This window comes from Fistularia commersonii, chromosome 17 (genome assembly GCF_037954325.1).
Source record: "Fistularia commersonii isolate RoL2024-O1a breed Wild chromosome 17, RoL_Fcom_v1.0, whole genome shotgun sequence".
NCBI classification, from domain to species: Eukaryota; Metazoa; Chordata; class Actinopteri; order Syngnathiformes; family Fistulariidae; genus Fistularia; species Fistularia commersonii.
In genome coordinates, this window is record NC_141300.1 from 2,040,222 (window position 1) to 2,057,714 (window position 17,493).

A 17,493-nucleotide genomic window follows, 5' to 3' on the forward strand; every position below is an offset into this window, starting at 1 on the left:
GGGTTTTGGGCGGGCATAGGGAGCGTGTCACGCTGGATCGTTTGAAGTCGGCACACAGGTGAAGATGTGTTCCCTTTCCAGGTTCGCCGCCCCCCATCAAGGCCTGCCGCCATTGTTTCCTTGCCAAAACACCACAGTATACAAAATAAGTGTCTTTATATTCCCTCATGCCTGTTAAATATCATTGATGTACGATTGAATGCAGCCATGTTTGTTTGTTCATATGTTTTGTTTGTTTATACGTTAAGGTCAATAAAAAAGTTCAGCCGCGTCTTTTATTTTGAAGGGGACAGCTCCGGCGAACGACTGCGCATGCGCAGCAGCAACGGCGGCAGCCTCAACCGTCGCGCATCCGGGTACTTTTCACACTTCGAACTTTTTCGCTCGTGCGGACACTTCTTCCGGTGAGACGTCGGGTATTAACGGGAACGGCGTGTGTGTGTGTGTATGATGGACTCGGCGCTGTTGGACCTCGGCAGAGTAGCGGAGCTGTTAGCCGTGGCGGCGCGGAGCGTGTCGGTGCGGGGGTGGGACGAGCGGACGCTATCGCGGGCGTTCCGCTGGGCGCGGCGCGTCGAGCACGTCTCCAGCCGGCTCCGCGACGACCCCGCCGCCAGGAGCGCCCTGGAGGCGGTCAACGCCGGCCTGCGCGCCGCCTTCCCCGGCCACGCCGCGGTCTCCCTATCGGACCTGTCCCGGTGCCGGCGGCTGCTTCGGGCGGGGTTGCTAGGTAACCCGGAGCTGCCTGCGTCGCTGCTCCAGGCGCTGGTACGCGATGACGTCACAGACGCGTACGATCACGTGGTGCGCCTCCGTTCGGCCTGCCGGCTCCTGGGCGCCCAATGCGCATGCGAGCTTCCGGCCTCCGCGCATGCGCAGGCGGCGCTGCTGCTACAGCGGCTGGGGGCGCTGTTGAGCCCCAGCAGAGGAACCTCCCTGGCGCGGAGCTTCCTGGATGATGTTCCTCGGGGTTCTAGAGCAGAGGTGGAACATCTGTGCCAGGTCATGGCCGCCGCTCTGCTGACGGCGGACAGCTCTGACGAGCGTTCTCAGACGTTCCTCCTGGACTGGCTGGAGCGACAACCAGACCTCCTGCAGGACATGTGCTCCTCGCTGCCCGCCAACGTTCTCCGAGACCTGGCCACAAAACATCCGGCCTTCGGGGACGTCTACTGCGCAGTCCTGAGGGGGTGGGCCAAAGATATGGAGTACAGCCTCGACCAGCGCGGTTGGGTTGCAGGCTGCCCGACCATGACCTTCTCCAAGCTGGCGGAGCACCTCCAGCTCCTCTTCCAGGCCCGCCCCTCCTTCAGGGAGGAGGTGGAGGGAGAAGTTGCTGCTCTGAAGATCTCCGGCCCCGGCCTCCAAGGCCTGAGCGTGTGGCGTGACATCCTGTTAGACATCCAGAAGGTGAAGAAAAGGACTTCCTGATCCTGATCAGCTGTTTCCAGCGCCTCCGAGATGAAAACCAAAGACTCGTTCGTCGTCTTCAGACGGAGCAGCCATGGACTCGATGATCTCCTCCGCCTAATGGATGAGGTTGTGAAGAGTTGGATCATTAAAAAGTTCTTCACCAGAAACAGTTTGATCTTCTGACACCCTCTACATCTCCTCCAGCATTTATTGATAATAAAGTATTGATTTCACGCTCTGAACACTGCTCAGGAGTCAGCATCTGGAGGTGGTTGAGGTCTCTCCTGCCTGGGTTCTCTGTATGTTCTCCCCATGTTCCCCACCTTGAGTACAGAAGGTCAGCAGGTGTGATTGGTCGGATCCCTGTGATTGACAGGCGAGCCTGCCGTGTTAAGCCCCGCCCCCCAGGCTCGGGGTCAGCTGTGAACGTGTAAATGAGTCTCAGGAGGTTCACGGCGGTGAAGCTCACAGGCTTTGTGTGAGTGTGAACGAGGACCTGCAGTCATTTCCATTCTGCCACCATCTGCCGGCAGTCCAGGCCAGAGATTGGGATTCCGTCCGTGTGACGCGACGAGGGATCAATTAGCGTGACGGGGCGTCTTCAATCAAACCTCCTCCTCCTCCGTGGGCGGCGAACACCAACACGGCTACGGCTGGTTGAACATGAGGCAGCTCCGATGGAGACAGACACGGGTCAGCGGCCGGGCGGCGCCTACACAAGCAATTTATTTCCCAGCAATCAACAACATATGTGTCACACTGGAGGGGGCGGGGCCTCCAGCTTAATTGGATTTGGGATTGGAATCGCTGTTTAATTCAAATCGGGCCTTTTTTGTGTTCCGAGTGAAACCCTCGGGCTCCTGGTCGTGGTCTGAGGGGGGGGGGTTGAGATTGTACTTGAGTGATTGACAGGCCACTTCATGGAATCCAGAAGAACCAGGTTCCTGCAGGAGAGGGAGGTCAGCTGGAAGGTGTGACCAGCAGGTCACTATGTTCTCCGCCTTCCTCTCATAGTCCAAAACCAGTCATCAGGTCCACTGAAGACTCTGAAGTGACTGCTGGTGTGAATGGTTGGACAGGCGACCCGCCAGGGTTAGGCTCCGGCCCTGGAGCCCAGACTCAGCTGTGATCAGCTCCAGGTTTCCCTCCTCCCGCCGCTGTCCCTCTAAGCCAGCGGTGGGCAAACTGCGGCCCGCGGGCCACAACAGGCCTGTTGGTCTTTTTAATCCGGCCCGCCAAAGATTGTTACCGAATTCATACTTGACGTGAATGATTGAATGATTGGATCAATGAATGTGGGAGCACAAATATGAGATTATTTTGTTTTTGGAGCTACTTGCTTTGTGATTTAGCCCGGCGATTTTCAACCAGTGTGCCGTGAGTGATCGTTGAGTGTCAGTTCTATAATGCGATGATGTAGAGGTCAATGTTAGAGTTAGTGCTGCGCTACTCACGACAGCGGCAGTTTGGGATCGCAGCAAGACAAGAGAGTGACAGCGATGGAGATGGACAATAGAAAAAAAAAGTCAGTGAGCTTGAGGCAAGACAGCAAAAGCTATCTTTCATTTGGATTGTCTTTCAGCGGGGATGCAACAGCACTGACTCCGCCTTGCTTGTTGTGTGGTGAGAAGCTATCCAATAGCGCCATGGTGCCAAGCAAGCTTGAACCCCACCTCTTTCCGTTCAAAACAAGCCGATAGACTATAATTGTACGCTTATGTACAAACAATGAGAAATGGGCAATTTTTTTGAGAAAAACCACAAAGGTAAACAAGGGAGCCCTCAAAGCTAGCTTGTCGCCGAACTCGTAGCTAAATCCTAAAAGTCCCACACAGTGGCAGAAACACTAATACTGCCAGCTTGTAAAGCTTGAGCAAGAGCTTCGTGTGTGTCTTTTACCATTACTGCCGGAATATCCATTTTGTGTTCATCGAATCAGCCTCAGGTTTCTCACTAAGTGAGTATGAATACATTAAAAACTATATTATTAACTATATGTATTATATGTACTGTTTTAGAGTGTCCTTTTGTGTCATTTTGGTTGGTGTTGTCCGCCAGGATTTTGTAAATGTAAAAAATGTGCCGCGGCTCAAAAAAGGTTGAAAAACATTGATTTAGCCTTTACTGTAAACAATCTGTCACACATGAATGAGCTAGACATGAAGCTACAAGGGAAAAACTGGTTTGTCCATGAAATGTAAGAAAACGCCAGAGCCTTCAAAATCAAGCTGGTTTTATTTTCAAAGCAAATGTCAGATGAGTCTGATATGTACCTCTTACAAATGCGTTTTTTTTTATTTATATGTATCGTATCTTGTGGTGACCAGGCCCGTCTGTCAAATTTGAAAAGCCAATGTGGCCTCTGAGCCAAAAAGTTTGCCCACCCCCGCTCCAAGCCCTCTGGACCTTCAGGATGGGAAATGTATTTTTTCGCATGTCGTCTCAAAGACGCACCCGGTTTATATTTTCATTTTTTGCGTGCAGGAAACAGTAGGAAGGATGATGCATCAGGTTTTCGCGCATCCGCCCCGCCCCCCTCCATGGTTCAGTTAGCGGTAGCTGCTGAGGGGCAGCATTCATTAACACTCAAATCCAGCTCCCATCTGGTGGTGTGAATAGGCCGGGGGGGGGCGGTGTGTGTGTGTGTGTGTGTGTGTGTGTGTGTGTGTGTGTGTGTGTGTGGAGGTCCTCTGAGGGTTGGTGGAGCTGGTAGAACCCTCCCTCGGCACGTGCCTTAAGCTGCTGATGCCTGGCTCCCAATGAGCCCCCCGAGGGGGGAAGGTGGGGTGGGGCACACCTGTGTCCCAGTCCGAGGATGCTGATGAGTCAAGGGGGGGGGGGGGGGGGCTGCTGGTGTCGCAAGATGGTGAACACCAAGGAGGAACTGGGTTCTGCACTTTTTTTTTTTTTTTTTTACACCCGTCCAGCTCGCTTCAGTTGCTGTCACACAATCAGAGGAGCACAATGAGGAGGACAAAAGCACGGTAGTTTCCTCACCTCTGCATCGGGCCAAATATGCAAATTAAAAAAAAAATGCAAAAACGTTCATCAAATAGAGCCTAATTCACCATTGACATTCTACATTCGAACTCTCACACAATACATTCATGCCGGTTTTAGATCATTTCTGAACCAAATAGCATGCTAGCATTGCCGGACAAGCGCGGGGTCAACTTTACTTCAATACAGCACCATTATAAATGAACTTCAGCACCTGAAGGCAGGAAGAACAAAATTTATTTTGGAAATATTTGTGTCCCTCTATGTGCATAGAAAGTAAGTAGTTGCGGGTATAGTCTTTGTGTTTTTTTTATTTTTGTATATATGTATATTTTGGGTTTACCCTGGCTAAACAGATTTGTTGTGTATTTATATTTGTTAATAATAAAAAAAGCGTGAGCCCAGTGTATGCGTTTTTGTGTGTGTGTGTGCTAATCAAAGTCCCTGCTCTTTCAACAGGTGTGTGAAACCATTTTAACACACAAAATAAAAAATACCAAAATAGTGCCGAAGCAGTCTTGAGGCACAGAAAAAGAAAAAATATATATCGCTCAAAAAAATAAATGGAACACTCAAATAAAACAATGTAACTCCAAGTCAATCACACTTGTGTGAAATCAAACTGTCCACTTGGGAAGCAACACTGATTCATTTGGACTTAATTTAATGACATTACATATGACATATGACAAGAATATTTCATTCATTCAGATCTAGGATGTGTTATTTTAGTATTCCCTTTATTTTTTGGAGCAGTGCATATCTAACAGAACGTTCACAAAAAAAGAATATTTACCCAACTCCTCTGGGTGGGGGGGGGGGGGGGGGGCACGGCGGCGCTTTCATTTGGTTTTGTCGCCTCGGGACGGTGGTGGAAAATGCGGGCGGCGTGTGAAAACAGCAGCGACCGCTCGTTCTGATTGGCTGAGCCAAGTGTGAAAACAAAGGCGGGGCGGCGGCTTGTAAGGGACACGTGATTCCCACATCCACCCGCCGGGACACTTGCATAAAAATAAATAAAAACCGCTCTCTCAGACTGTGCTGACCTGCAGAAACCCCTCCTCGGTGGCGGAAATACAGACAAACCCCCCTCCCGCCCCTTCCACCCCTCCCTGGGCGGTTTATCGTGTAAAAATCTAATCAGAGCCTGGGGTTCTTTGTCTGCGTGGGAGGAGGAGAGGAGGGTATGAAGCTTCAGCGTGGAAGCAAATCCTGATGGATCATCTGGACCAGGAGGCGGCGGGATGGAGCTATTTCCCCTCCCTCTCGTCTCGTCCTCTCCGCCGATGTACGCCATTTGCATTTCACCAAAAGTTTTTTTTTTTTTCTACTTCCTGTTTCTCCTGAGCATCACCAAATATGGAGCGGTTGGTCATAAAAGCGTTATTACATGCGAGATGGATTGACTCGGGGGCTCGGGGAGGGGGGCAGCAGTCGCAGATTTATTAATAGCGGTGTGGAGGTGTGTGTGTGTGTGTGGAAATTAAATTGCCCCGAGGCGTTGGAGAGCTGTGTTCGGGGCGTCATAAAGCAGTAATTATGTGAAATATCGGGCTATAATTACAGCCGGCGACTTGATCTTGGATTATTAGTAAATTGATGATGGTGCAAGGGGGTGTCGCGGGGAGATGGAGGGGGGGGTCGCGGAGGATAATTGCATGCAGGCGGAGTCCCGCGGGACGAGTGCGACCCCGTCATCAAACACTCATTCTGGCCAGGCCTCATCCTATTACAGTCCCCCAGGAGCCGAACTGCACCTGCACCCCCCTTTACACCCCCCTTCCTCATGTCTCCACCAGCAGATGCCATGATTGATGCCTCACACACACACACACACACACACATGGCTGCCAGGAGAATGAGGAGCGTCTCTATTTGTGAGTGACAGGAGAAGCTCCGCCCCTTGTCCAATTAGCGTGCATCCCTAACAAGCGCGTCACCGGCGCAGCAGCCGTGACCGCCCCGGTCGGGCGGCGGGGGGCGGGAAACACGTTCCACGCGACTGGCGGCACAATTGGGTTTTCCGTAGAGTGAGCACGTGCCCGGAGAAGGAGGGGGATCCATCGCCATGGTTACAGCCGAGGCAGGTTACAGCTGTAGAACCTCACCTGGAGCTGCTACCTGTGATCGAGGCGTCCATAATTGAATCCTGCTGTCCATCATGTGCAGGAGGCCGGGACGTCGGCGCGGCGTCCAGGCTGCAGGGGGCGCCGTGGATTAAGTGAGGACACGCACATGTGGATGTTTTCATTAAAGAAATTAAAAATCCAGGTCAAAGGTGCAGGAGGTCAAAGGTCATGTAGCATCACGTGTCTGTCTGGTGGCTTTCTTGACGTTTCTTCAAAATGACACGGTTTGGTCTGCAGGCGTTAGCATCCACGCTAACCCCCAGCCAGCGAATCTGCTGTTTTATCAAAATGTAAATGAGCCGTTTGCAGGGAATCGATCCGCCCGAGCCCGGAAAATTCCGCGGGTTCAGGTTGGAGCTCTGCTCCTTCTTCTCCCCTTCGGCTTCAAAGCCGCGGTGCATTATGGGAGCGACGGTATTGATCTCGGAGGCAAGGAGGTTCAACCGGAGCGCCGCATCTGGACGCCTACTTCCGAGGAGGACAAGCTTTTGAATACCTGTCCTACACCGAAGGGCCAAAGATCATGCGGAGGAAGCTAGCACACCTTCGCCAGAGTGTTAGCTCCTAAAATAACATATCTGATCTCCTCCCTCCTTCTTCGAATACCAATTACCAAGCAACAAGGTCCACCCCCCCCCTCGGGGACACCAGCCATTGATTTACCAATGAGGAAGACGGTGGGAGAAGGAGCTCATCAACTTTTCACTTTTAAAGCAATCAGGACCTCTTTAGAGCCGTAACTGAGCTTAGAGGAGGATGTCTGCAATGGAAGAGCGTGCTAGGGCGGTGCAGGACATGTATGTTGAGAGGTGCCATCATTAGTGATCCACTCTGAGACCCTTCTAGTTCCCGATGGTGGCGACCAGACGGACGGAGGAGGTTAGGTAGGAACCAACATGATTAATGACATTTGTAGATGATATTGTGATGTGTAGTGAGAGCTGGGAGCGGGTGGAGGAACATCTAGAGGCGGAGGTATGCTCTGGAAAGGGGAGGCATGAAGGCCAAAGAAGGTGGAGGAATCTGGGTCAACAGTCCCGAACATTGGAGACGGTGGAGAAGACGAGGAGAAACAGGTGTCAGAACGAAGGGAAAGGTGTCTCTTGGGTTTGGAGATGCTGAGGAGAAGACAGGAGGCAGAGATGAAGCTGTGGAGGTTCCTCTTTTGCAGTGTTAGATGTTCTGGAGATAAAGGTTGGTATGGACATGGACAGAGGAGGGATGGAGAAGATCTGGGTGGAAGGATGCTGAGGTTCGAGAAGGTCTCCAGGAGGACAGGAAAGCAGTTGGAGTGAAAGAAGACAGACCAGGATTTCTGTTTATATATTTTTTCTTTCTTTTATAGAAAACCATAAGAGCGTTTTTTGTTTTTTAGCACTTTCATCATCAAACACAATATTAGCCATAAAATCACATTGATCTGTTTACATTGACTTCCGGCACGTCGCCGCAGCAACATCTTTTGGTCATCTTTAAACATTCTTCAATATATTCATATATATTTATATATATATATATTTATATATATATATATATGTTATTTTTTAAAACATCCTTGCAGGTTTCATAGAGCAAAACGAGAAAAAAGGAAATCAAGTGGAAGAGCAAATCAATCAATGGACGTCGTCCAATCAGACGCGACGATATCAAAGTTTTTCGTTTTGTTTTTTTCTGTGGGAGCGGGAGGGGAAAACACCGAGGGAGTGGGCGGGGCCACCATGGAGGGGGGCGGGGCCACGGCGGCCGTGGAAATAAAACAAAGAACACACACTTTTCAACGTTTGATCACACGACTCGTAGGAACGGTTACAGCTTAGATACGGCACGCCAGTCGTCACGTTACGAAACAGAAGGGGGCGGGGCATGGCGGAAGGGGGCGGGGAATGTCGGAAGGGGCGGGATTATTGCATCGCACACCGATAAAACGACGTCTCCGGAAAGAGTACAAGTCACTCCCGCATCTTATTGAGGGGCGGCAGGAGTTCAATAAAGCAGCAGTGGGGGGGTGGGGGTGGGGGGGGGCAATGGGGAGGGGTACTTGTGGGACATTTGGGGAAGGGGGCGGGGCTTCTGAACATTGATCGGAGCAAATTCATGCAAACGAACACACACACTAAAAGTCCAATGGTCCAATGTCAGCCCACCCTGCAGGGGTAAGGCGGTGTGCTAGAGGCCTCCTGCGGGGTTGGCGAGGGGAGCGGAGGGGGCGGAGCCTCTTTTTTTTTTTTTTTTTTTTTTTTTGCGAGCAGACGTCTCCCTGAAAAGGTTCTGTCCATGAAAATATGGCCTTTCATATTAAATGTAGTCGACACAGATCAACGACCCAAATCCACGATAGTCTCACAGAAACAGTATACGGGTATGTACAGTACGTAAAACACATTTTTGGGGTAAGAGGGCATGGGGAAGTTGGGGGGTTGTCTTGGAATACTTGCAGTGGTTTCAGTGCAATCAGAGCGGGGGACACACACACCACGTGATGGTCGACTGCAGCCCTCTGGTTAGGCTTGTTCAAGTAAAAACACAAGGTTCGGCTGCCTATCCACTATGAGGGGGTGGGGAGGGTGGGAGGGGGTCCGGAGGGGGAGCCCTGCAGTCGTGGGGGGCTGGGGCGGAAAGAGGGGGAGGGGTTAACGAGGATTGTTCTGCATTGCAATTAACTATATCTCTATACTGGGGGTTGGATCTAGTGATGGATTGCTAGGACATCTATCTAATGTTAATGCTTGTTTCTTTGTGCAATCTGTAAGGAGGGGCAGCTAGCAGCCCGACGCGCCGCCGCCACCGCCGCCGCCGCCACCGCCACCGCCACCGCTCTAGGAGTAGCCCCGCTCTGCGTACATCCTCCCCGCCGGCTCCTGGACGTACTCCTCTGTCTTGTCCCAGTCCTGCACCCAACCGCCATTCAGTTGGGCGGTGGCGCCGTAGCTCTTGGCGGGGCCGCCGGTGGCGCCGTAGCCCTGTGTGATGTCGCCGGTCTCCTCGGCCAGCTCGTCCTCGTCGATGAAGCCGCACTTCTCCTCGCTGGTGTCCTCGGGGTCGGCCCACGGCTGCTTCTCCCCGGAGGCGAAGAGCCCGTAAAACACCACGCCGCCGTAGTGGACCAGGGAGGCAATGAGGAAGACGTACTGCCACTCCTCCCGAGTCTGGGGGGACAACGTCACTTACAGGACACTTCAGACCTTCACCACCACCGCCGCCCTGGTCGGGAGCCTCACAGGAAGCCCATCAGATTCCTCACAATCAACCAAAGTCCCAAGGTGTCACCATGTCGCCCCCTTGCTTAAGAGGCAGGAACTCCCCTTGCCCCAACCCCTTCCGTTGTTTGAGAGGAATCTGGACTGCGGCCCGCCTGAGAAACTCCTCCAAAGTTCACCCTTCCAGAATGGTCCCGTCATGAGCTGGAGAAGACTCACCTTGTTCTTGGTCATGGCTCCCACGATCAAGGGGCAGACCATTCCTGACAGTGTGCCCACTCCGTTGGAGATGCCCATGAGGATGCTGGCGTAGCGAGGGGCGATGTCCAAGTGGTTGACATTGAAACCTGCGGACGAAGAAAAGGAGCCAAACGTTCACCTTCTGCGGGCTTCATCCGGTTTTTCTCCAGAACCCCCGCGGAGGGCGGAGACTCGCCTGATATTGCAAAGCCACTGAAGCCCACCGCCAGCACCAGGAAAGAGATGGCCATGCCCTTGCTGTGGGAGTAGCCGACCACCAGGAGGAGCGTGGCCTCCATGCCGAACCCTGAAAGCCAACAGGACAAGGTTCGAGAAGGTCAGAGAAGCTCCCGTCGCACTCCGTCTGGACGGAACGCCACGCCCGCCTCACCTCCGCAGTTCATGATCTTCCGCACCATGGTGGTCGACATGATGTTGTGAGTGCGCAGGTAGTCGGCCAACTGGCCGCCCAACGGCACGATGATGGTCATGACCAGGTGAGGGAGCGCCGACAGGATTCCAACCTGGGGAGATCCATCAAACACCCAGGTCATCACCAAGGGGGGGTCTCAGAACAAACTCCCGCCCAGCCCATGTCTGCACAGGGGCTCCAAAGCGGCACCGACTTGTACATCAAGTAGCAGAAAAGCATCCTGCTCTGCTGTCACCAGCCACCAGTCCAGCCTGAATTATTCACACGCTTGATTCCTCGCCTCCGCCTCCTCCATCCGACCCCTCCCCCCGCTGGAGAAACAAGATTACACTCCTGAGCTCCACGGGTATCTGCTGTTCGGATGATGTACGGGGTTGGAGAGCGAGGGTCCGGGCCGATGTCACGCCGCTGCTTCCCCTGCTGATTAAAATGTGGGGGCGGAGGTGGTTGTAGGTTCGAGAAGAACAATTTAGCCGGCAGGTCGTTTAACAAAGGCGCCTCTCCGTCGGAACAAATGGACGACCGTCAATTTCAGGAGGACGCCTGAAGCGAAATATGCTTCACCCATTCTTTAGGTTCTCCAGTTGTTTGCAGAAGAAGGCGCTGGGACGGGCGAGGACTCACCTTGCTTATCTCAAACCCAAACACCTCCTCGAAGTAGGCGGGCTGGCTGATGAGCAGCAGGTAGAAGGTCCAGCTCCGGCAGAAGTTTGCCACGATAATTGCATAGACGGGCATGGAGGAGAAGAACTTCCTCCAGGGGGTCTTGTATTTCTGCTCGGGAGACGTGGAGAAGATGGACGACGGTCATCGGGATGCGTCCGGGTCGAGTTCCGCCGAACCGGACGGGAACCGGAACTCACCTCCATGGCGCCCATCAGCTGGGCGCTCTCCCCGATGCTCTCCTCGATGTAGCGGCGCTCCTCCTCGGTGATGGTCGGGTGCTCCGCCGGGCTCTCGTAGGAAACGAAGATCCAGAATACGTACCAGACCAGGCCGAAGGAACCTGCGGGGGGTCATCGAAGGAACGTCGCTCAGAACATTCGGGAGACATCCGAAGTCCGGAGACGCGGCTGCGCGCAACAAACCGCAAGAACGTCCGGAGTTCCCCTCTGCTCGGAGGTGGACAACTAAGGCAACTCACCGTAGACGTAGAAAACAGAGGACCACCCTGTGTACTGGACCAGGATCCCGGCCAGGGGCATGGCGATCACCGCTCCGGCGTAGGAGCCTGCAAAGGGGGGCGGATTTTCCACCGATGAGCCGAGGCTCTCCGCCGAGGAGATACGTTTCTAACCGGGGACTCCCTTACCGCAGAAGGAGATGGTTGCCAGGCGACTCCTCTCCAGCGGCGGCGCCCATTTGCTCCAAATCCCGTGGCAGGCCGGGTAAGTCACTCCCTGCAGGGGCGAAGAGAGCAGGTCACACTCTGGGAGGCTTCACGGAGGAAAGTCCACGACCCAGAGGTCCTCCTGGGTGTCAGGGACGGAGGTGGAGGTGGAGGCTAATATCAGTTAATCACAAACAGAAGGACGTGACACCTGGTTGCTGGTTTTAATGGAGACTAATGGCGGAGGTGGGATCGGTACAAACTGACTCCGACTCGGACAAAAAAAAAAAAAAAAAAAACAACAGCAGAATTGTTCCTATTAAATCTTCATTAGAGACTAAGTGACAAACAATCCACTAGTGATGGACACAAATTGTTGGCGGGCAGGAAGAGGAGGAGGGGGAGAAGATGGAGAAGCCAGAAGAGGGGGAGGAAGAAGGGGAGGAAAAGGTAGAAGAGGAAGAGGAGAAAAAAGAGATTTCATTCCCTTTCCCAGCCTCTCTCTCTCTCTTTCTTTCTCTTTCTCTCGCTGTCACTCCCTCTCTTTCACACCTTTTCCATCCTCTCTTCCTCCCGACCTCTCACTCTCTTTCATCTCACTCTTTCACCACCTCTCTCTCTCTCCGTCACCATCTTACCCTCTTTCTCTCTCTCTGTCAACCTTTCGTAATCTCTCTATCAATCTGTTTCTCCGCCTCACCCTTTCCCTTCCTACCTCAATCTATCACTCCTCTACACACACACACACGCACACACACACACATACCACTCATGGTCACGAGCACCTATTGAATAAAACAGCCAAACAAAAATATGAAAAGAATATGACCTTCAGTCTGATAATAGCGTTTCTCCTCCACCTCTCTCTCTCTCTCTCTCTCTCTCTCGCTTTCACCCCTTCTCTTTCCATGGGGCTGTAGGAGGGGGGCACATAAAGTGTGTGTGTGCATGTGTATGTGTGTGTGTGTGTGTGTTTAAATAGCTTTTCTTTCTAAACCCCTTTCTGAATCAAGGTGAACCGACGGGCGATGCTCCGCTGTCGGACGGTTTCAGCTGACACCTGAATGCAGCACAGCGGTGCAGAAATGGGGGTCAGTTCAAACAAGAAGGGTGTGTGTGTGTGTGTGTGTGTGTGTGTGTGTGTTTTAATTAATCCGCCCCCCCCCCCTTTCAGAGGTCAGGGTCCGGCGTGCACACTGTGCGTCAGTACCTCCACCAGCCCCTGCAGGATCCTCACAAAGATGACGCAGCCGTAGTGCACGCGGGCCGCCGACGGGATGAACATGTTCAGTGTGGACGTCAGCACGATGGCGGCACCAAACACCCTGGATGGAGAGCAGAACTGCATTATTGCACAGCTATTAACGCACGGTGATGTTATTACACGGTTATTAATGCATCTGGATTGTTATTACACAGTTATTAATGCACCCGGATGGTTATTACACAGGTATTAATGCATTTATATTGTTATTACTCAGATATTAACACACCCAGAGTGTTATTACACAGGGATAAAGAAATAATCTGGATAGTTATTACAAAGTTATTAACGCACCCAGATTGTTATTACAGAGTCATTAATGCATCCCACATTGTTATAACACAATTATTAATCCACTTGGATTGTTATTACGCAGTCATTAATGCATCTAGATTGTTATTACACATTGATTAATGCAACGGCTTCAGAATAAAACAGGTATCGGTGCAACGGAATTGCGATTAAATGGATGTTAATTCACCTGTTTGTTATTACACAGGCATAATGCATCAGGGTTGTAATAACACAGGTATAAATCACCTATGTTGTAATAACACGGGTATTAACTCATCCGTGTTGTAATAACACAGGTATGAATGCAGCTGGAACCGAACAGAGACTCACAAACAGGCTTTTTTTCAGACTCACTACAAACCCCACTGATCGCACACACTGCACAACCCTCGCTTTATTTATAATAGTGACAATTTATTTTTCATTATTACTTCGTATTTACGACTTACTTCAATGAATCCCGTTGTGTGTTGTGGTATTATCTAACGTTGCTGTCAGTTATTGTCTCTATTGCCATCTGTCTGGAGTGCAGGGAGCGCACCACGATTGAATTTCCTTGCATTGTGAGAATAAAATCCTGAATATTGAATGCTATAACACATGCCACGATGCATATGGATCCTTAAAACACAGGCACTAACAATTCCAGCTTGTTATTACACAAGTATAAAGGCATCATGTTCATTATTACACATGTATTAACGCTTCCGGGTTGTTATTACACAAGTATAAATGCTTTCAGGTTGTTATTACACAGGTATTTACGCTACCGGGTTGTTATTACACAGGTATTAACGCTTCCAGGTTGTTATTACACAGGTATAATTGCATCCAGATCTACCAAACACAATTTCTTCCCCGCGATGGGAGAAATTCCTCACCGAGCTCAGGAGTAATGTGCACATAAATCAGTCCTAATTGGATGATGTGTGTGTATGTGTGTGTGTGTGCAAACACACTCGCACACCAGGCGGTCGGTCAGTCGCCAGGGAGGAGGAGGAGGAGGTGTGTGTTTGAAAGAGGAGGTGTGTGTGTGTGTGTGTGTCCGGAGCACCACAAAAGAAAACCTTTTGTCTCCTGTTTTTAATCTCAATTTATTCTTATTTATTCCCCCCCCCCTAAAAAAAAAAAAAAAAAACCTCCTCACTCGAAGACCGGAAGTAGCTGCGTGGATTTACTTCTGAATTATTCCCGCGCGTCTGAGACAATCGTGTGGAACAAAACGCGTTACAGCTTTTTTTTTTATTTCGAAATCACGTTACATTCATTATCCACGGCCGTGTTTCACACATGGAGTGGGGGGGGGGCCTGGGGGGGGTCCGAACAGACAGGATTAGACACGGGCCTCCCGTGGGAGCTCATTAACATGAGGAGGCACGCCCGTGGGCCTCAGCCAAATCCCACTCCACACACCCCAAACCCACTCCAAAACAAACAAACCAAAGAAATTTCCACAGCTTATTTCAATCCATTATTCCAAATTAAAATCCTTAAAATTGTAATTATATTTTCAATTAAAAATAAACCACTTCCGTTTACCTGTTTGCCGCCAGCCGTGACGAGATGTAGCCACCGGGAATCTGCGTGACGATGTAACCCCAGAAGAAGGATCCGTGGATCATCCCCACGGTCTCGGGGTCCCAGTTGAACTTTGCTTTCTATCCCCCCCCACGGGAAACCGGAAGAAGAAGAGGAAGGGGAGGGGCGTGGTGGGAAGTGGCGTCACAAGATCTTTTTTTTTTTTTTTTTTTTTAAATGTGCGTGTTTTTTCCACGCGTGGGGACACACCTCCTTGATGATGATCTTGCCGTCCTGGTGCACGGTGCTGTTATTGACCATGCTCACGATGGCCACGCCCAGGTTGCACCGGATGCCGAAACTGATGCAGAAACCGAGGCCGCTGAGCACGGCGATGACGTAACGGCGTGGGAGGCCCAGACACGCACAGTCACACAGCGGCGCGGTGCGGTCACGCTCCGTGCGTGGACGGCCGTCTTCCGTCAGCTCGATGGCCTCCCCGGTCTGCTGCCGCCGCTCCAGACGCCTGGAGGAGGACATGGAGAAGGTTGGAGAAGATCACACACGCACGGGAGGAGAAGGAAAAAAAAAAAGGTGTGTGTTCTCACCTGAGAGACTCACCTGTCCGTGAACGCACCACCTTTATCTTTTTTAATTTTTAATTTATTTTTAATGTCATCCTCCATTTTTTTTCTCCCCCCCCTCCCCCCCACGCACGAGTGTGACCTTCATACCGCATTGCGGCGCCGTCCCCCGCACCGGACCCCGCACCGCTCCAGTCCATCCCGATTATCAGCATTATTGTTATTATTTCGTTTTATTTCGAATTATAGACTCAGTCGATCGAATCCGCGGGAAACGCGTGGAGGTGAACCCGGATGTGGGTTCCTCACACCGGAGGCCCGGGTCCGCAGGCCTCCCGCGCTTCTCATTCCCACGGATAATTCCCCGTTCCCACGGATTATCCCTCAATGCCCACGGAATCTCGACGATCCCGAACGAATGTCCGTGAAAAACATCGCGAGAATTATTAAAAAAAAAAAAAACACGCGACGTTTTCGCCGTGTATTTATTTTCTTTTGTTTTAAATAAGATTTTATTCCAAACCCCGGATGGATAATCGATTCCGCTTGATCGAAAATATCAAACATCGGAAAGGAAAATCAAATGATTATTATTTTATTTTTAATTTACAATCAGCTCCCGGATCAATCCGATCCCGTCGTGACGCCGTTAAAAATATAAATACATCGGAAATCGATTGATTCTCAATGTATCGATCCTGGAGGAGCGCCGATACACGGGATACCCGCAGTGACACCCCCCACCACACACACACACACACACACACACACACACACACACACACACACACACACACACACACACACACACCGACCTTGTGTCACGACTCGTTCTGTTTCATTAATTATTAAAAACGCCCACAGCTGCCAGTGTGTGCGTGCGTGTGTGTGTGTGTGTGCGTGTGTGTGTGTGTGTGTGTGTGAGGGTTGTCCGTCCTCACGGGAAATATGTGATCCTTAAATATTCGACTCTTCATCCGGTGTCCGTTTCACAATCCCCACTCCCTGCGTGATGTGCGGCCAACCACTCCACGAATAGCTGGGTATTATTCATATAATATTATTATTATTATTAATAATAATAATAATAAAGGGGGTCTTACCTGTACAGAGTACCGAGGGCCTTTCCTGCCATCTGCTTCAGTCCCTCCTTTGCAGGGAGGGGGGGCTTCTCCTGCCCGGACTCCATGTCTCGATTACGATTATTGATAAAATTATCAGAAAAAAGCTATATCCAGGTGTGGAGGAGGGGGTCTACGGCAGGGGGTCGGCGGCGGCGTTAAAGTGCATCTTGTCCCGGATTCATCCGAACGGTCGCTCCGCTCCGGAGCCGGAACACGTCTCGATGTCCTGGAGAAAAAAAAAGATGAGCTGGAGAAGGAGAGATGGGGTGGGTGGGTGGGTGGGTGGGCGTCAGCGTGAATGAGCAGCCGTGGATAAATCCGTGCGCGATGGAAATCCACGCTGAGCCATTTTTTTGGGGAGGAGGAGGAGGGACACACACACACACACACACACACACACACACACAAAAAGGGAATTCTGAATGGAGAAGGTGGAGCTCCAGCCGGCTGAGGTGAGAAGCTCCGTGGAGGAACCCGAGGAGCTTTCAGCACCGTGGACAGCGAGTCCACCTGTCAGCCTCTCCACACACACACTCCACCCCCGCACACACACACACACACACACACACACACACTCCACACACACACTTCTAGATAAGACAAGGGTTCCAAGATGAGCTCCGACCACTTGGAGATACTTCATGCAACAGGGACAAAGCGACCCCTCACACACACACACACACACACACACACCACTGCATGCACACGCACACGCACGCCGCGCCCCTCCCATCCGCACTTGCGCAGAGCTGAAACTTTGCAGGTGGGAGGGGGGGGGGATCCGACATGCATGATATTTATGTGTGATAAAAAAAATGGCGGCGGAGGGACGGGAGGGGGCGTGGAGGGACGGCGTGCACGCGGTGTTGCGTGTGCACATCTCCCTCCATCTTCCGTGGAGAGATGTGGGAGATAAAGGAGGTGGGAAAACCACGGGATGAACATTTTTGTTATGGCCGAAAACACC

General features: G+C 51.5%; 2 protein-coding genes across 2 annotated transcripts; one reads left to right on the plus strand and one right to left on the minus strand.

Moving 5' to 3' along the window:
- The first annotated feature begins 417 nt into the window (after positions 1-417).
- Positions 418-1,655, plus strand: fancf (FA complementation group F). The gene has a single exon (XM_086162891.1). It carries the CDS (start codon positions 448-450, stop codon positions 1,429-1,431), a length of 984 nt encoding a protein of 327 aa, XP_086019017.1. The 5' UTR covers positions 418-447; the 3' UTR covers positions 1,432-1,655.
- Positions 1,656-9,165: 7,510 nt separating this feature from the next.
- Positions 9,166-17,252, minus strand: slc17a6a (solute carrier family 17 member 6a). The gene is made up of 12 exons (XM_086162867.1): positions 16,506-17,252; positions 15,089-15,344; positions 14,840-14,958; positions 12,953-13,067; positions 11,725-11,812; positions 11,557-11,643; positions 11,276-11,418; positions 11,037-11,186; positions 10,371-10,503; positions 10,176-10,286; positions 9,959-10,086; positions 9,166-9,688 (listed from the first exon to the last, which is right to left on the minus strand). Exons 1-12 carry the CDS (start codon positions 16,589-16,591, stop codon positions 9,359-9,361), a joined length of 1,746 nt encoding a protein of 581 aa, XP_086018993.1. The 5' UTR covers positions 16,592-17,252; the 3' UTR covers positions 9,166-9,358.
- Between the last annotated feature and the right edge of the window lie 241 nt (positions 17,253-17,493).

What these genes read in the sequence shown, in the direction of transcription:
- fancf (XM_086162891.1), top strand. Translation starts at nt 448, where the DNA reads ATGATGGACTCGGCGCTGTTGGACCTCGGCAGAGTAGCGGAGCTGTTA.
- slc17a6a (XM_086162867.1), bottom strand. Translation starts at nt 16,591, where the DNA reads ATGGAGTCCGGGCAGGAGAAGCCCCCCCTCCCTGCAAAGGAGGGACTG. An exon ending in TCACGGCTGGCGGCAAACAG is followed by an intron (nt 13,068 to 14,839) that starts GTAAACGGAAGT and finishes CTCTCCATCCAG; the next exon opens with GGTGTTTGGTGCCGCCATCG. An exon ending in CAGTGGCTTTGCAATATCAG is followed by an intron (nt 10,087 to 10,175) that starts GCGAGTCTCCGC and finishes CTTCGTCCGCAG; the next exon opens with GTTTCAATGTCAACCACTTG.